Source organism: Oncorhynchus mykiss, chromosome 2 (assembly GCF_013265735.2).
Source record: "Oncorhynchus mykiss isolate Arlee chromosome 2, USDA_OmykA_1.1, whole genome shotgun sequence".
Lineage (NCBI taxonomy): Eukaryota > Metazoa > Chordata > Actinopteri > Salmoniformes > Salmonidae > Oncorhynchus > Oncorhynchus mykiss.
In genome coordinates, this window is record NC_048566.1 from 100,403,701 (window position 1) to 100,423,659 (window position 19,959).

At 47.4% G+C, this 19,959-nt stretch overlaps 2 protein-coding genes across 4 annotated transcripts in view; one reads left to right on the top strand and one right to left on the bottom strand.

Moving 5' to 3' along the window:
* LOC110501236 (growth arrest-specific protein 2) overlaps positions 1 to 19,959 on the bottom strand; it is a 65,686-nt gene that overhangs the window by 31,336 nt on the left and 14,391 nt on the right. For all 3 annotated transcript variants that reach the window (XR_005039301.1, XM_036961164.1, XM_036961156.1), the window contains exon 2: positions 1,948 to 2,111. Coding sequence is in view for 2 of the 3 variants with exons in the window: in XM_036961164.1 (XP_036817059.1) it covers positions 1,948 to 2,092 (145 nt within the window). In the remaining variant the exon portion in view is untranslated. The remainder of the gene's footprint in view (positions 1 to 1,947; positions 2,112 to 19,959) is intronic.
* On the top strand, positions 13,374 to 15,474 carry LOC118936889 (small proline-rich protein 3-like). Its single transcript, XM_036934528.1, has 2 exons — positions 13,374 to 13,411; positions 14,817 to 15,474. The coding sequence occupies exons 1-2, from the start codon at positions 13,374 to 13,376 to the stop codon at positions 15,472 to 15,474; spliced, it is 696 nt and encodes a 231-aa protein (XP_036790423.1).

The window sequence follows — 19,959 nt, forward strand, 5'->3', positions numbered from 1 at the left end:
TGGATCCCAAAGAGACCATGCCTCAGTAACCCAGCCTGGATCCCAAAGAGACCATGCCTCAGTAACCCAGCCTGGATCCCAAAGAGACCATGCCTCAGTAACCCAGCCTGGACTTGAAAGAGCAAGCTGAAGCACAGTGGCAAGGGAAAACTCCCTGGTAGAATTAAACCTTTAGAGGAACCAGACTCAGAACAATTATTCTTATACATCTGCTACACTGAGAGATGTAAAGAGATCAGCTAGAAAGATGTGTCGGCATTGAGTAATTGTCTCTGGCCCCCTCCCAGTTAGGGGGAGTGATGAGCTCTACAGCAGAGTCTCACAACTCAATTGCTGGTTGAAAACTGTTTTCTGCCCCTCCCAAAAGATAGAATTTGTAGATAATTGGCCCTCTTTCTCGGACTCACCCACAAACAGGACCAAGCCTGGCCTGTTGAGGAGTGACGGACTCCACCCTAGCTGGAGGGGTGCTCTCATCTTATCTACGAACATAGACAGGGCTCTAACTCCCCTAGCTCCACAATGAAATAGGGTGCAGGCCAGGCAGCAGGATGTTAGCCAGCCTGCCAGCTTAGTGGAGTCTGCCACTAGCACAGTCAGTGTAGTCAGCTCAGCTATCTCCATTGAGACCGTGTCTGTGCCTCGACCTAGGTTGGGCAAAACTAAACATGGCGGTGTTCGCCTTAGCAATCTCACTAGGATAAAGACCTCCTCCATTCCTGCCATTATTGAAAGTGATTGAAGATATCCCTCTAGTGGTGTGGGGGCTGTGCTTTGGCAAAGTGGGTGGGCCCTGTTCGGGGGTCTCATCGGATGGGGCCACAGTGTTTCCTGACCCCTCCTGTCTCAGCCTCCAGTATTTATGCTGCAGTAGTTTATGTGTTGGAGGGCTAAGGTCAGTCTGTTATATCTGGAGTATTTCTCCTGTCTTATCCGGTATCTTGTGTGAATTTAAGTATGCTCTCTCTAATTCTCTCTTTCTCTCTTTCTTTCTTTCTTTCTCTCTCTCGGAGGACCTGAGCCGTAGGACCATGCCTCAGGACTACCTGACATGATGACTCTTTGTTGTCCCCAGTCCACCTGGCCGTGCTGTTGCTCCAGTTTCAACTGTTCTGCCTGCGGCTATGGAACCCTGACCTGTTCACTATGATTACTAATATTTGACCATGTTGGTCATTTATGAACATTTGAACATCTTGGCCATGTTCTGTTATAATCTCCACCCGGCACAGCCAGAAGAGGACTGGCCACCCCACATAGCCTGGTTCCTCTCCAGGTTTATAATCTCCACCCGGCACAGCCAGAAGAGGACTGGCCACCCCTCATAGCCTGGATCCTCTCTAGGTTTCTTCCTAGGTTTTGGCCTTTCTAGGGAGTTTTTCCTAGCCACCGTGATTCTACACCTGCATTGCTTGCTGTTTGGGGTCTTAGGCTGGGTTTCTGTACAGCCATTTGATATATCAGCTGATGTAACAAGGGCTATATAAAAAAAATGATTTGATTTCTTGATGACAGCTAACCACCTCAAGGCCATTTCCAGAGCAGTCAATAATATAATGAAAATACATGTCATTTAGCAGACGCTTTTATCCAAAGTGACTTACAACAGCGAGTGCATACATGTTGGTATCGATGTCCCTAGTGGGAATCGAAGCCCCAATCCTTACCCAGCATGTTGGTATCGATGTCCCCAGTGGGAATCAAAGCCCCAATCCTTACCCAGCATGTTGGTATCGATGTCCCCAGTGGGAATCGAAGCCCCAATCCTTACCCAAGCATGTTGGTATCGATGTCCCCAGTGGGAATCGAAGCCCCAATCCTTACCCAAGCATGTTGTTGAGCCACATGTCCTCCATCATGAGCAGTAGACCCATACATACTGTAGGATCCACATATATGTTAATCTATATATGAATGTATATATTCTATACATCACATATAACTTACCCAGCATGCTGGTTAGCCATAGGGCTAGGTCTTCCTTCATTGGCAAAAGGCTGGCTTCATGGCGGCTGGCCAGCCATTGGCTATACTGCTGCATATCCGTCAGGCCTGGGCCAATCGGCTGCTTGGGACTCAGAGAGCTGCACATGGTGGGTCTCTCCCGTCACCTTGAGAGAGGAGAGGGTCGGACAGTCACAACAAAACACTGGCCTTGAGAGAGGAGAGGGTCGGACAGTCACAACAAACACTGGCCTTGAGAGGAGGAGAGGGTCAGACAGTCACAACAAACACTGGCCCTGAGAGAGGAGAGGGTCGGACAGTCACAACAAACACTGGCCCTGAGAGAGGAGAGGGTCAGACAGTCAGAACAAACACTGGCTTTGAGAGAGGAGAGGGTCAGACAGTCAGAACAAACACTGGCTTTGAGAGAGGAGAGGGTCAGACAGTCACAACAAACACTGGCCTTGAGAGAGGAGAGGGTCGTACAGTCACAACAAACACTGGCCCCGAGAGGAGGAGAGGGTCGGACAGTCACAACAAACACTGGCCCTGAGAGGAGAGGGTCGGACAGTCACAACAAACACTGGCCCTGAGAGAGGAGAGGGTCAGACAGTCACAACAAACACTGGCCCTGAGAGGAGAGGGTCGGACAGTCACAACAAACACTGGCCCTGAGAGGAGAGGGTCAGACAGTCACAACAAACACTGGCCCTGAGAGAGGAGAGGGTCGGACAGTCACAACAAACACTGGCCCTGAGAGAGGAGAGGGTCGGACAGTCACAACAAACACTGGCCCTGAGAGGAGAGGGTTGGACAGTCACAACAAACACTGGCCCTGAGAGAGGAGAGGGTCGGACAGTCACAACAAACACTGGCCCCGAGAGGAGGAGAGGGTCGGACAGTCACAACAAACACTGGCCCTGAGAGGAGAGGGTCGGACAGTCACAACAAACACTGGCCTTGAGAGAGGAGAGGGTCAGACAGTCACAACAAACACTGGCCCTGAGAGAGGAGAGGGTCAGACAGTCACAACAAACACTGGCCCCGAGAGGACAGGGTCAGACAGTCACAACAAACACTGGCCTTGAGAGAGGAGAGGGTCAGACATCACCTGCTCTCCATTTAAGTCTGTCTTCACTTGAACCACACCCTCTTTCCTTCTATCGGTCCTTCCGCTCCACTCCTATCCCTCTCATTCTCCTCTACTGGTCATTTCATCACTCCATTCAACCTCTATCCCTCCCTCTCTCATCATCTTCCAGTTACTGGTTCTTCACCCACACTGTCCGACTAAACCCACACTGTCCTACTAAACCCACACTGTCCTACTAAGCATAGATTTCTCTACCTACACTGTCCTACTAAACCCAGCTCTCTTTACCCACACCGTCCCATTGACCCTCAGAACTCAAACCATCCTACTAAACCCAGCTCTCATCCCACTCAAATTCACTGACCTCTTAAAACTACCATATAAACTTTTTTTAAAGGTCCTTAATTTTATGTGCTGAGAGGTTCACTGACAGAGTAGGACTTTTGATGTGCGTTTTCAGAGAGTTTGAACCGTGATATCAGATGAGATGTGAGTTTTCAGAGAGTGTGAACCGTGATATCAGATGAGATGTGAGTTTTCAGAGAGTGTAAACTGTGATATCAGATGAGATGTGAGTTTTCAGAGAGTGTAAACTGTGATATCAGTGTAAGGAAAGGCCTCTGTTATACTGTACCCGTGGATTGCCAGGACACTTCACCTTGGCACGTACTGTAGACATTTTCTTCATTAGTATGTTTCAGGTTTTATTAGTCATTTGTACGGGATACACTTGGTATACACCCTTCCAACGAAATGCTTACTTGCAGGTTCCTTCTGGACAAAGCAACAAGAATAAAACATAATGAAAGATAAGAATAGGAACATAAAGTAAATTGCTCAGTAGAATATATATTTTTTTATAGCATAAGTATTATACAGGAAGGCACAACTGATGTGTATGTAATCGCTGTGGGAATTGAACCTCAACCTTGGCGTTGCTACGGTATCGCCACACTCTTACCAACTGAGCCACCTTTAATTCGGTAATATAAGCAGGTCTCAGTTAGTTTAACCTGAATGTCTCTTATCTGAGGTTTGTTGTTTACCCATTCTGTCCTCCTAAAGAATATTAAACCTGACTGTCTCTTATCTGAGGTTTGTGGTTTACCCATTCTGTCCTCCTAAAGAAGATTTAGCCTGACTGTCCCTTATCTGAGGTTTGTTGTTTACCCATTCTGTCCTCCTAAAGAAGATTAAACCTGACTGTCTCTTATCTGAGGTTTGTGGTTTACCCATTCTGTCCTCCTAAAGAAGATTTAGCCTGACTGTCACTTATCTGAGGTTTGTCGTTTACCCATTCTGTCCTCCTAAAGAAGATTTAGCCTGACTGTCCCTTATATGAGGTTTGTCGTTTACCCATTCAGTCCTCCTATAGAATATGTTTTTATTTCACCTTTATTTAACCAACCTGTCCTACTAAAGCAGAGGAGTAGGAGAGTATTCCAACGGAAGAACACAATCAGGATTAGGGAATCTTTGTCCTCCTGGCCAAGACCTGGCTGTACCTAATGCTCTGGGCCTGGTGTGGTGTACATTGCTGTAGATACAGAGGTTTTCAAAATGTTCTTGCCCAGGGACTGCCGGCCCAGGCAAACCGGTGTCTAACCAGGACCCCATCATTAAGTTAGCAAAAAATTTAAAGAACACATCCGGTCTTATCATCAGGTGAATGATAATGCCAAGTAGAAGTAATCAACATTTTAAAATGTGAAGATTTGGTAGACAGTAACATTATTTTGATCTTCCCACCATTCATTGGAATTAAGAACTAACATAGTCTATTAGCTAGAACGGTACCTTGGTCGCGTAGGGAAAAATTTGTGCAGTTTAAAGCCAATTTCCATCAATTCTACACATTTTGCCTTGGCTAATGTTGTGTTCCTCTGCTCAAAACATTATAACTTAATCAACGGGCATGCCTGGTTTGGGGAGTGTTCGATTCTCCCAGACTGTCTAGTTTTTATTTGATTGTTAGTTCTCAAAGATGGTTTTATAAAAAAAATATATAGTTTGTATTAGATTGTATTCTGTTGCAGCTAGGAATTTCAATTTTTTTAAATTATATTTTTCAGATAAAATCCCACCCCAAAAATGTCCTGATATTTCTCTGGCGTGGTTTACACTTCACAGTGAATCTAATGTTCTGGCCGTGTTGGTCTAGGATCAGTTTCAGATCATAATGAATTAGATTATATTAACAGGAGAGACCTGATCCTAGATGCTATGTGAATATGGGCCCTTGTCTTGCCCCTGGTGTGGTTTACAGTGGTTCTAATGACACAGAACATTCTCAGTAACCCTGACAGGCCAGTTCCTATTCCCATCATTATATCTCACCTAGAACACTAGTCTGTTTCATATAGCAGCCAACACAGGACAGTAGGACTTCTATCTACTGTAGCAGACCAACAGAGAAGAAAGGAGAGGCTAGATGACGATATCTGTGTTATCTAGCTACAGTGAAACCTGAAACAGCAGCTCTCCAGTTGTCAGTTTATTTCCACTCTTTGTCATTGTTAACCCTACACCACCCAAGCCCAACACTAACCCAACCCAGAGCCCCGCAACACTAGCCCAACACAGAGCCCCCCCAACACAACCCAAGCCCAACGCCATCCCAACCCAGAGCCCCCACCACAACCCAAGCCCAACACTAACCCAACCCAGAGCCCCGCAACACTAGCCCAACCCAGAGCCCCCCACCACAACCCAAGCCCAACACTAGCCCAACCCAGAGCCCCCCCAACACAACCCAAGCCCAACACTAGCCCAACCCAGAGCACCCCAACACAACCCAAGCCCAACACTAGCCCAACCCAGAGCACCCCAACACAACCCAAGCCCGACCCAGAGCCCCCCAACACAACCCAAGCCCAACACTAGCCCAACCCAGAGCAACCCAACACAACCCAAGCCCGACCCAGAGCCCCCCAACACAACCCAAGCCCAACACTAGCCCAACCCAGAGCACCCCAACACAACCCAAGCCCAACCCAGAGCCCCCCCCAACACAACCCAAGCCCAACACTAGCCCAACCCAGAGCACCCCAACACAACCCAAGCCCAACCCAGAGCCCCCCAACACAACCCAAGCCCAACCCAGAGCCCCCAAACACAACCCAAGCCCAACCCAGAGCCCCCCACCACAACCCAAGCCCAACCCAGAGCCCCCCAACACAACCCAAGCCCAACCCAGAGCCCCCCAACACAACCCAAGCCCAACCCAGAGCCCCCCAACACAACCCAAGCCCAACCCAGAGCCCCCCAACACAACCCAAGCCCAACCCAGAGCCCCCCAACACAACCCAAGCCCAAAATTACGTGACTAAACTCACCAAAAAGAAGAAGAAAGTGTATTATGAAGCTAAGATCAATGATACAAAGAATGATGGAAAAAAACTTGAAATTAAATGATTTTGCAGAAAGATGGCTTACTCATCACAAAATCATGTGATGTTGACAACTATTTCAATGATCATTTCATTGGCAAAGTGGGCAAACTTAGGCAGGAAATGCCCACGACAAACAGTTAACCCACTGTTCCTGGGCCGTCATTGAAAATAAGAATTTGTTCTTAACTGACTTGCCTAATTATTGTTATCGATCAATAATGACAAACCTCCTGGCATTGACAACTTAGAAAGCTACTGAGGATGGTAGCTGACTATAGCCACTCCTATCTGTCATATTTTTACCCTTAACAAAGAGTTGCAGTCTGTTTTGGAATGGGTGGCCAGTAATAAACTGGTCGTTGAACATCTCTAAAACTAAGAGCATTGTATTTGGTATAAAAACATTGCCTAAATTCTTGACCTCAGCTGAATCTGGTAATGAATGGTGTGGCTGTTGGACAAGTTGAGGAGATTATATTACTTGGTGTTACCTTAGATTGTAAACTGTCATGGTGAAAACATATAGATTCAATGGTTATAACGATGTGGAGAGGTCTGTCTGTAATATAGAGATGGGGAGAAGTCTAGCCGTAATAAAGAGATGGGGAGAGGTCTGTCCATAATAAATACATTTTCTGCTTTTTTGACACCACACTGCAAAAAGCAAGTTCTGCAGGCTCTAGTTTTGTCTAATCTTGATTATTGTCCAGTCGTGTGGTCCAGTGCTGCAAGGAAAGACCTAGTTAAGCTGCAGCTGGCCCAGGGCAGAGTGGCATGTCTTGCTCTTCATTGTAATCAGAGGGTTGATATAAATATGATTCATGCCAGTCTCTCTTGGCTGAGAGTTGAGGAGAGACGGACTACTTCACTTCTTCTTTTTATAAGAAACATTAATATGTTGGAAATCCCAAATTGTTTGCATAGTCAACTTACACACAGCTCTGACACACACACTTACCCCACGAGACACGTCACCAGGGGTCTTTTCACAGTCCCCAAAACCTTAACAAATTCAAGAAAACGTACAGTATTATATAGAGCTATTACTGCATGGAACTTCCTTCCATGTCATATTGCTCAAATAAACAGCAAACCTGGTTTCAAAAAAACAGATAAAGCAACACTTCACTGCACAACGCCTCTCCCCTGTTTGACCTTAATAGTTTGTGTGCATCCATATGTAAGCAACACGTGCCTTTTTAAAAATGTATGTAGTTCTGTCCTTGAGCTGTTTTTGTCTATTGATGTTCTGTATTATGTCATTCTGTATTATGTTTCATGTTTTGTGTTGGACCTCATGAAGAGTAGCTGCTGCTTTTGCCACAGCTAATGGGGATCCTAATAAAATACCAAATAACCCCCCTCCCCCACCACCACCACCACCACCCCTACCCCACCCCGACATCAACGCCACATCACTCCTTCCCACCAACCCACATCACAGAGAAGCAATACTTTTTGGCAGTAAATTGGCAGGGTACTTGGCCGTTATATTGTCTGCATGCTGGATGGAGTAGCCGCAGTGGGTAAATGAAATACTACCTGACTCTGTCTCAACAGTATTCATTGCCAGCCATTCATAGCTTAAACACAGAGGACTATAAAAAAAAATGTAGGAATTGTTCATGTTTTTACTCCTAATGTTATCTCAATAAGTCTGATAAGTTACCAGGGAAAGTTGTTTCCGTTGGGGCTGATAGATAGATTTATCGACAGACCAACTGCCCGACCGAACGACCAACTGGGAGCCAGATGTACAGGCTATAACGCCTGACAAATTGTCATCAACAGCCAACTCCGTACAGAGTTTATTTTCTCAGAGAGGAGATTGGGGTATAGCAGGGGTCTTATGCATTCAGTGTGTGACTCACCGTGTCTCTGACAGGATGTGAAGATTATAAAAACAATACGCAAAGAATCTATTCTGAGGCAGACCTGGACTGCTAGATAGACAGGTTTTTGCAAATTTGGGACTTTTACATTGGTTTTACAATGTGGACAATCATCCCGGTCAGGCTCAATTGACCATTCGCTAAGCACAGGATAGTGACATCACAAGGATGCTGTCGACTGTTCCCATTACCACATAGGTTAAAGACATGCTCCACACATGACTTAAAACACAGACAGACTTCTTGACTTTTCTCAATGATACAGCCCGTTAGAGTGGCTCATGATACAGCCCATTAGAGTGGCTCATGATACAGCCCATTAGAGTGGCTCATGATACAGCCCGTTAGAATGGCTCATGATACAGCCCATTAGAGGGGCTCATGATACAGCCCGTTAGCATGGCTCATGATACAGCCCGTTAGAGTGGCTCATGATACAGCCCGTTAGAATGGCTCATGATACAGCCCAGTAGAATGGCTCATGATACAGCCCAGTAGAATGGCTCAAGATACAGCCCGTTAGAATGGCTCATGATACAGCCCATTAGAGTGGCTCATGATACAGCCCATTAGAGTGGCTCATGATACAGCCCGTTAGAATGGCTCATGATACAGCCCATTAGAGGGGCTCATGATACAGCCCGTTAGCATGGCTCATGATACAGCCCGTTAGAGTGGCTCATGATACAGCCCGTTAGAATGGCTCATGATACAGCCCAGTAGAATGGCTCATGATACAGCCCAGTAGAATGGCTCAAGATACAGCCCGTTAGAATGGCTCATGATACAGCCCATTAGAGTGGCTCATGATACAGCCCGTTAGAATAGCTCATGATACAGCCCATTAGAGTGGCTCATGATACAGCCCGTTAGAGTGGCTCGTGATACAGCCCGTTAGTGTGGCTCATGATACAGCCCAGTAGAGTGGCTCATGATACAGCCCAGTAGAGTCGCTCATGATACAGCCCAGTAGAGTGGCTCATGATACAGCCCGTTAGAGTGGCTCATGATACAGCCCGTTAGCGTGGCTCATGATACAGCCCGTTAGCGTGGCTCATGATACAGCCCGTTAGAGTGGCTCATGATACAGCCCGTTAGAATGGCTCATGATACAGCCCAGTAGAATGGCTCATGATACAGCCCAGTATAATGGCTCATGATACAGCCCAGTAGAATGGCTCAAGATACAGCCCGTTAGAATGGCTCATGATACAGCCCATTAGAGTGGCTCATGATACAGCCCGTTAGAATAGCTCATGATACAGCCCGTTAGAGTGGCTCGTGATACAGCCCGTTAGAGTGGCTCATGATACAGCCCAGTAGAGTGGCTCATGATACAGCCCAGTAGAGTGGCTCATGATACAGCCCAGTAGAGTGGCTCATGATACAACCCGTTAGAGTGGCTCATGATACAGCCCGTTAGAGTGGCTCATGATACAGCCCGTTAGAGTGGCTCATGATACAGCCCGTTAGAGTGGCTCATGATACAGCCCGTTAGAATGGCTCATGATACAGCCCGTTAGAATGGCTCATGATACAGCCCATTAGAATGGCTCATGATACAGCCCAGTAGAGTGGCTCATGATACAGCCCAGTAGAGTGGCTCATGATACAGTCCGTTAGAATGGCTCATGATACAGCCCAGTAGAGTGGCTCATGATACAGCCCAGTAGAGTGGCTCATGATACAGCCCAGTAGAGTGGCTCATGATACAGCCCGTTAGAGTGGCTCATGATACAGCCCGTTAGAATGGCTCATGATACAGCCCGTTAGAATGGCTCATGATACAGATTAGTCTTCTGCTTTCTCTCCCCCCCGCCCCGAACACCCCCAGGCACAAGGGCTGCCAGGCTCGGGGCTTGAACCTGGCTGCTGGTCTGATCTAGTCTACCTGCTGTCCTTCTGTCCTGTCCTGGTAGTTTCCTGCTTAGGCTGTTTGCTCATCGTGACCTAGAGACAGCACATCGCCCTGGCATGGCAAGCAACCAGACAGCAGTACTATAGTTCAACCAGACAGCAGTACTATGGTTCAACCAGACAGCAGTACTATAGTTCAACCAGACAGCAGTACTATAGTTCAACCAGACAGCAGTACTATAGTTCAACCAGACAGCAGTACTATAGTTCAACCAGGCAGCAGTACTATAGTTCAACCAGACAGCAGTACTATAGTTCAACCAGACAGCAGTACTATAGTTCAACCAGACAGCAGTACTATGGTTCAACCAGACAGCAGTACTATAGTTCAACCAGACAGCAGTACTATAGTTCAACCAGACAGCAGTACTATAGTTCAACCAGACAGCAGTACTATAGTTCAACCAGACAGCAGTACTATAGTTCAACCAGACAGCAGTACTATAGTTCCACCAGACAGCAGGATGGTCTAATACAAAGTGCCAGAAGGCCTTGAACAAGAAAGGATGTGAAGCCGCTACCATCACAATACAGTATGACGGTCGCCTAAAGGGGAAAAGGGGGGATACCTAGTCAGTTGTACAACTGCATGTCTTCAACTGGGGGGGGGGGGGGGGCTGCCTTAATCGACATCCACGTCTCCGGCACCCCGGGGAACAGTGGGTTAACTGCCTTGTTCAGGGCCCGGGGAACAGTGGGTTAACTGCCTTGTTCAGGGCCCGGGGAACAGTGGGTTAACTGCCTTGTTCAGGGCCCGGGGAACAGTGGGTTAACTGCCTTGTTCAGGGCCCGGGGAACAGTGGGTTAACTGCCATGTTCAGGGCCTGGGGAACAGTGGGTTAACTGCCTTGTTCAGGGCCTGGGGAACAGTGGGTTAACTGCCTTGTTCAGGGCCTGGGGAACAGTGGGTTAACTGCCTTGTTCAGGGCCCGGGGAACAGTGGGTTAACTGCCTTGCTCAGGGGGCAGAACAACAGATTTGTTTACCTCGTCAACTCAGGCATTCGATCCAGCGACCTTCCGGTTACTGGCCCAACGCTCTAAAGACGTGACACATTCAGTATGAAGAGTGCCTCACAACGACAAGACTAAAGGCTTGGCTGTGGAAAGAGACCACTCTCACGTAGGCTAGTGTTTTAGCATGAGGGTTCACAGCGCAAAATACATGGTCCAAGTCATATTCAATTACAATCTTTTCATTATTTGACGAATCTACAGTATGTGAACTAAATCTTTCAACACACATCTTGTAAAAAGGTATTTGGTATTTTATTAGGATCCCCATTAGCTTTTGCGAAAGTAGCAGATACTCTTCCTGGCTGTCACGTGTGCTTCCCTCTCTGGCCTCTAGGTCACCAGACTGCTCGTTTAAGGCGCACACCTGTCGCCATCGTTACGCGCATTAGCGCAAGATGACACTCACCTGGACTCCATCACATCCTTGATTACCTGCCCTATATATATATATATATATATATATATATATATATATATATATATATATATATATATATATATATATCACTCCCCTTTGGTTTCTTCCTCAGTCGCCATTGTTTCTGTTTCATGTCCGTGCGGTGTTTGTGTTACGTGTTTGTTTCATTTATTTATTAAAAATGTATTCACTCCCTGAACTTGCTTCCCGACTCTCAGCGTGCATCGTTACACTGGGGTCCGTACAAAACATGAAACATGACATAATACAGAACATTAACAGACAAGAACCTCTGAAGGACAGAACTACATACATTATCTAATGGCACATACAGCCTACATGTCAAAACATAGAAACAGAGTATCCAGGTTCAACAGGGGAGAGGCGTTGTGCCGTGAGGTGTTGCTTAATCTGTTTGTTTTTAAAAAAAAAACAGGTTTGCTGTTTATTTGAACAATATGAGATGGAAGGGAGTTCCATGCAATAAGGGCTCTCTATATAATACTGTACGTTTTCTTGAATTTGTTCTGGATTTGGGGACTGTGAAAAGACCCCAGGTGGCACGTCTCGTGGGGTAAGTGTGTGTGTGTCAGAGCTGTGTGTGTAAGTTGACTATGCAAACAATTTGGAATTTCCAGCACGTTAATGTTTCTTATAAAAAAATAAGAAGAGATGCAGTCAGTCTCTCCTCAACTCTCAGTCAAGAGAGACTGGCATGCATAGTATTAATATTAGCTCTCTAACTACAATGAAGAGCAAGGCGTACCGCTCTGTTCTGGCCCAGCTGGAGCCCAACTAGGTCTTTCTTTGCAGCACTTAACCACATGTCTGGACAATAAATAAGATAAGACAAAACTAGAGCCTGCAGGACTTGCTTTTTGGAGTGTGGTGTCAAAAAAGCAGAGCATCTCTTTAATAGGGACAGACCTCTCCCCATCTTTACAACCATGGAATCTATGTTTTCACCATGACAGTTTACAATCTAAGGCAACGCCAAGTAATTTAATCTCCTCAACTTGTTCAACATCCACACCATTCATTACCAGATTCAGCTGAGGTCAAGAATTTAGGCAATGATTTGTACCAAATACAAACGCTCTTAGTTTCAGAGATGTTCAAGGACCAGTTTATTACTGACCACCCATTCCAAAACTGACTGCAACTCTTTGTTAAGGGTAAAAATATGACAGATTAAGGGTTTGTGACTTCATTAGCTGTGGTTGCTTATACATGGACACACAGGCTTTGTTTAATGCCAGTGGCAGGGGGCCTAGAGAGCTGCCCTGTGGTACACCACACCCTTGTTTGACATTAGCGAAGCTTCCATGAAAGAAACCCCCTCTGAGTTCTATTAGATAGATAGCTCTGAATCCACGATATGGCAGATGTTGAAAAGCCATAAAATATGTTTTCCCAACAACAGCTTATGGTCAGTAATATCAAAGGCCGCACTGAAATCTAACAGTACAGCTCCCACAATCTTCTTATTATCAATTTCTTTCAACCAATCATCAGTCATTTGTCAGTGTAGTACATGTTGAGTGCCCTTCATGCTGAAAGTCTGTTGTCAATTTGTTTACAGAGAAATAGCATCTAGCTTGATACACAGCTAACAGTGGCAGCTAGGCTAGCTGCTACGCGAAGCAGCTCATCAGACCCTTGGTTGGTAGGATCCCTGGATAGATAGCAGCAGTCCCGGCAATGGATGCCAACAGTGTCACAGAATCCAAACTCAAAAGGTAGCTAGATAGTAACACATTTTTTTCTCCAAAAGAACACTTTTTCAGAGACTTTCACAACTTTCCAGAACAACAAACCGAGTTCTTCCTCATTCCGCTTTCAATGCGAAGTGTCACGACGAGTGGTGGAAGTCTGACGTAAAGGGAGATATATAGGGCCTATAGAGTAGCCTGAAGAACATGGAGGTTAGCATTGTAAGGGTCCCTTGTTGTGGAGGACCATGGCTTTTGACCTCGACCTCTGACCTCTAACCTCTAGCCATGACCCACATACTGACACACACAAACACACTTCCTGTCACACCATGGTGCTGAACACCTGGAACAGGGACACACACACACTTCCTGTCACACCATGGCACTGAACACCTGGAACAGGGACACACACACACACACTTCCTGTCACACCATGGCGCTGAACACATGGAACAGGGACACACACACACACTTCCTGTCACACCATGGCGCTGAACACCTGGAACAGGGACACACACACACACTTCCTGTCACACCATGGCGCTGAACACCTGGAACAGGGACACACACACACACACACTTCCTGTCACACCATGGCGCTGAACACATGGAACAGGGACACACACACACACACTTCCTGTCACACCATGGCGCTGAACACCTGGAACAGGGACACACACACACACTTCCTGTCACACCATGGCGCTGAACACCTGGAACAGGGACACACACACACACTTCCTGTCACACCATGGCACTGAACACCTGGAACAGGGACACACACACACACACTTCCTGTCACACCATGGCGCTGAACACATGGAACAGGGACACACACACACACTTCCTGTCACACCATGGCGCTGAACACCTGGAACAGGGACACACACACTTCCTGTCCCACTATAGTGGTGAACACTGGATACACTGGGCCTTGATGGCAAAGCCTATCTCCCTAAAAACAACAGCTGCACACACATCGCAGCAGTGACACACATGTGCAACATTCCCATGTCTACTGTGGGACAGCCCTGACAAACAGAGCAGAGCGAAGACCAACTAACCACTGTTATCACTGTTACTGTCCTCCCATAGAGCTCTGTCCTGTTGCTTTTTCCTTTCCCAGATCATGGTTCTTGTTACTGTCCTCCCATAGAGCTCTGTCCTCCCATAGAGCTCTGTCCTCTCTCCCGGCTGCCCGTTCCCAGGTCATGGTCCTTGTTACAGTCCTCCCATAGAGCTCTGTCCTCCCATAGAGCTCTGTCCTCCCATAGAGCTATGTCCTCCCATAGAGCTATGTCCTCTCTCCAGGCTGCCCGTTCCCAGGTCATGGTCCTTGTTACTGTCCGCCCATAGAGCTCTCGTCTCTCCCGGCTGCCCTTTCCTAGGCCTCTCACTGTACTGTGGCCTTGATCTCTATCTGCTGTAGGAGAAAGTTACACAACCATGCCCCTTGCTCTGGCTACAACCATGCCCCTTGCTCTGGCTACAACCATGCCCCTTGCTCTGGCTACAACCACGCCCCTTGCTCTGGCTACAACCACGCCCCTTTCTCTGGCTACAACCACGCCCCTTGCTCTGGCTACAACCACGCCCCTTGCTCTGGCTACAACCACGCCCCTTGCTCTGGCTACAACCACGCCCCTTGCTCTGGCTACAACCACGCCCCTTGCTCTGGCTACAACCACGCCCCTTGCTCTGGCTACAACCACTCCCCTTGCTCTGGCTACAACCACGCCCCTTGCTCTGGCTACAACCACGCCCCTTGCTCTGGCTACAACCACGCCCCTTGCTCTGGCTACAACCACGCCCCTTGCTCTGGCTACAACCACGCCCCTTGCTCTGGCTACAACCACGCCCCTTGCTCTGGCTACAACCACGCCCCTTTCTCTGGCTACAACCACGCCCCTTGCTCTGGCTACAACCACACCCCTTGCTCTGGCTACAACCACGCCCCTTGCTCTGGCTACAACCATGCCCCTTGCTCTGGCTACAACCATACCCCTTGCTCTGGCTACAACCATGCCCTGGCCCACCGGCCAAACACAATCCACCTAAGCCTTGTTCACATTGGCAGTTTGAAGTGACTCAAATCTGATTCCTGGCCATGCTACTTGTGTCTGAACTGTCCAAATTAGAATTTATTTGCCCTCAAAAGGTTTCTAGACTGTTATTTGGCATATCTTGTTGTTCGCTAGTTACGCTGTTGACAGTCTGACAAGAACATGTGGTAGCTAACTAGCTTGTTCATTGTTTACAAACAAATAAGTGAATATGCTAGAAAGCTACACCGCTACCTAGCTAGCTGACTGCCGTGGCTACCTAGCTAGCTGACTGCCGTGGCTACCTAGCTAGCTGACTGCAGTGGCTACCTAGCTAGCTGACTGCAGTGGCTACCTAGCTAGCTGACTGCAGTGGCTACCTAGCTAGCTGACTGCAGTGGCTACCTAGCTAGCTGACTGCCGTGGCTACCTAGCTAGCTGACTGCCGTGGCTACCTAGCTAGCTGACTGCCGTGGCTACCTAGCTAGCTGACTGCCGTGGCTACTTAGCTAGCTGACTGCCGTGGCTACCCAGCTAGCTGACTGCCGTGGCTACCCAGCTAGCTGACTGCCGTGGCTACCCAGCTAGCTGACTGCCGTGGCTACCCAGCTAGCTGACTGCCGTGGCTACCCAGCTAGCTGACTGCCGTGGCTACCTAGCTAGCTGACTGCCGTGGCTACCTAGCTAGCTGACTGCCGTGGCTACCTAGCTAGCTGCCGTGGCTACCTAGCTGGCTGACTGCCGTGGCTACCTAGCTGGCTGACTGCCGTGGCTACCTAGCTAGCTGACTGCCGTGGCTACCTAGCTAGCTGACTGCCGTGGCTACCTAGCTAGCTGACTGCCGTGGCTACCTAGCTAGCTGACTGCCGTGGCTACCCAGCTAGCTGACTGCCGTGGCTACCCAGCTAGCTGACTGCCGTGGCTACCCAGCTAGCTGACTGCCGTGGCTACCCAGCTAGCTGACTGCCGTGGCTACCCAGCTAGCTGACTGCCGTGGCTACCCAGCTAGTTGACTGCTGTGGCTACATAGCTAGTTGACTGCTGTGGCTACATAGCTAGCTAGCCAAAAAGGACTTGTTTTGAAAGTGTTCTTACACTATGATTTTGAACATTCAAAGTAACTGGGAAACGTCCATGGCGAGGCATAGAGTACTACAGCATGAGTCATAATACCCATAAAACCTAGCAGTCAAACAGGGAAATGGTTCCAATCGTTTAAATTAAGGGCTTTGATAAAAGTCACCTTGTCCGAGAGAGATTTACAAGGTAATCAAAACGTCACGCCACGGTAATCCTACAGGAAACACAGCCCTTATTTTAAGTCTTTCTAAAAATCCACTATGGGAAAAATGAATAAAACCATTTCCCTGTTTGACGGCAAGGTTTTATGGGTATCATGACACCTCCAATGTGGGGCTCTACAGTTTTAGCTTGCTACATAACTTCTGAGTGACCACTACCAATCAGCCTTCACCACTGGGCACATACCAGTTATTACTATGACAACTAGTGTAGCCATGTCAGCAAATGACTGCTGTCTGAACACACATCTGATCTGCTCACTTGTAACTTGCTGTTTGAACAGTCAATATTCCATAATGGATTTGAAAAACTAAACTGATTTGAGCATTTTTTATTTTACCTTTATTTAACTAGGCAGTCAGTTAAAAACAAATTCTTATTTTCAAAGACAGTGGGTTAACTGCCTTGTTCAGGAGGCAGAACAACAGATTTTTTACCTTGTCAGCTGAGTGATTTGATCCTGTAACCTTTGGGTTACTAGGTCAACACTCTAACCACTAGGCTACCTGCCGGGAGAGAGAACAAGGCTCTGGTCTCACATGACAACTATGCATATTTTAGCTCAAGAGTTGGTCATGGCTCATTAGAATACATTCCACTGAAGAACAGGGCCTCCTGTACCATCCAATGAAATGCACATCTTTACATGCTTGTTGAGCATGTAAATTGAGCTAAGATCTTCAAAGTAAACATACAGGTAACTGTTAAAATAATGGAAACACAAATAAATTAGGGATACAAAGTATATTGAAAGGTGTGGTTCCTGAATAAATTAAGCAATTAACATCAGAGTGTCATCATAGAGATAGATAGAGGACTCGTCATGGATTTAACCCTTTTTAGCATGGACATTGCCATTGAGTGGTCAACTGGGTGGGAATTCCTATGAGCTTGGAGAAAAATCAGCCCATGAAGAATTAGAAGAAGAACAAATATCACTTTAGAATGGAGATAGTCCCAATGGCGTTGCCCATGCTGTCACATACACTATAATGGCACATATACAAAGATGAGTTCTCTATCTGTCTCTATGGGTCATGTATAAAAATTTAAAAAAAGAAATGGTCAGTCCATTATTTTGGCTACCATGGCTAAGCCCCCATAGGATGACAAGGCTCCCATCCACAGGGCATGAGCGGTCGATGAATGGTTTGATGAGCATGAAAACGATGTTAACCATATGTCATTGGCCGTTTCAGTCACCGGATCTGATGGTGCATTGCAGCTGTTCTGGCTCGTGGTTTCTGGCCCGTGGTTGCTGGCTCGTGGTTTCTGGCTCGTGGTGTCTGGCTCGTGGTTTCTGGCTCGTGGTTGCTGGCCCGTGGTTGCTGGCTCGTGGTTGCTGGCTCGTGGTTTCTGGCTCGTGGTTGCTGGCTCGTGGTTTCTGGCTCGTGGTCGCTGGCCCGTGGTCGCTGGCTCGTGGTCTCTGGCTCGTGGTCGCTGGCTCGTGGTCTCTGGCTCGTGGTTTCTGGCTCGTGGTTTCTGGCCAGTGGTTGCTGGCCAGTGGTTTCTGGCTCGTGGTTTCTGGCTCGTGGTTTCTGGCTCGTGGTTGCTGGCTCGTGGTTGCTGGCTCGTGGTTTCTGGCTCGTGGTTTCTGGCTCGTGGTTTCTGGCTCGTGGTTGCTGGCTCGTGGTTGCTGGCTCGTGGTTTCTGGCCCGTGGTTTCTGGCCCGTGGTTTCTGGCTCGTGGTTTCTGGCTCGTGGTTGCTGGCTCGTGGTTTCTGGCTCGTGGTTGCTGGCTCGTGGTTTCTGGCTCGTGGTTTACCACATATGGTATGTGTGAAAATATAGTTAAGTTATTCAAATTAAAGAACGTTCTCCCAATAGTTCCCGCAGAGACCTTTAGGTGACCCTGGATAAGCGTAGACATAACAACATAGCATAACGCAGTTGGCTCCAGATGGGACGAGGACAGACAGGGTCTCATAAGGAATCACGGAATGCTGCTGAGTCACTCAATGAAAACACAAGCAATTATCTCTCTCCCTCGCTGCCCTTCACTGTGCTGTGGCCTGACCTCTCTCTCAACCAGAGATGTGTATTTATTATGGATCCCCATTAGTTCCTGTCAAGGCAGCAGCTATTCTTCCTGGGGTTTATTATGGATCCCCATTAGTTCCTGTCAAGGCAGCAGCTATTCTTCCTGGGGTTTATTATGGATCCCCATTAGTTCCTGTCAAGGCAGCAGCTACTCTTCCTGGGGTTTATTATGGATCCCCATTAGTTCCTGTCAAGGCAGCAGCTACTCTTCCTGGGGTTTATTATGGATCCCCATTAGTTCCTGTCAAGGCAGCAGCTACTCTTCCTGGGGTTTATTATGGATCCCCATTAGTTCCTGTCAAGGCAGCAGCTATTCTTCCTGGGGTTTATTATGGATCCCCATTAGTTCCTGCCAAGGCAGCAGCTACTCTTCCTGGGGTTTATTATGGATCCCCATTAGTTCCTGCCAAGGCAGCAGCTACTCTTCCTGGGGTTTATTATGGATCTATTACTTTTCTGGGATGCTTGATTGTTTTTATTGCTTTACTGGAGATCTTATCATAAGTAGACATGCTCATGTTATTTATATTGGAGCTGCTAGTGCACGGTGAGCTGTACACAGTGGACGTCCTACTAGGGCACACTGCCTCAGTGCTAACACTATAACTCTGGTTCATAGCTGTAGGCTCGACAGAGGCTTTCAGGGCAGGTAAAATAAAATTAAGTTACTTACATTGTGTCTGCCAACGCCCCCTGGTATAATGTACATTTGCTGAAGCATTATGACAACTCAGTGACACAGTGGTAGGGATTAGCTGAGGTGGGCTTGGGTCATTGATAAATCATTGTTTCAAAGCATACTTGAAATGCGTGGACAGAGTTCCAGGAGCCAAGATAATTTGGATGGACTCCGTTATTCCAGTAGAGTATCTTCTGTTTCCAGGTGTCAAAGTTATCTATAAAAGTGATTCCAACAGAGCTACAGTAATATTTTAGCCAGGTGTGTAATGTCAATAGCCTGCTAAATCTTTCACAGCCGCGGCTAGACGATGGTACCGGACCTGAAAAAAATTGGCCGCTTTTTGGAATCTTTCAGTGCTAGAATCAGTTTTTTTAAATCTAATTTCAGAAGTTCCGAACTAGCCCTCCTGCTGTCATTTGACCCCACATTGACTACAACTGCGTCAGCTCCCGGCATCTGTCGTATAATGGTCGGAAGTAGCCTTGTAAGGTAAGATAGGGTCACAAC

Bases quoted from the DNA above. Each gene is read 5' to 3' on its own strand.
- LOC118936889 (XM_036934528.1), top strand. From the start codon at position 13,374: ATGGATGCCAACAGTGTCACAGAATCCAAACTCAAAAG. The intron at 13,412-14,816 runs GTAGCTAGATAG...TATCTGCTGTAG, and splicing joins ACAGAATCCAAACTCAAAAG to GAGAAAGTTACACAACCATG.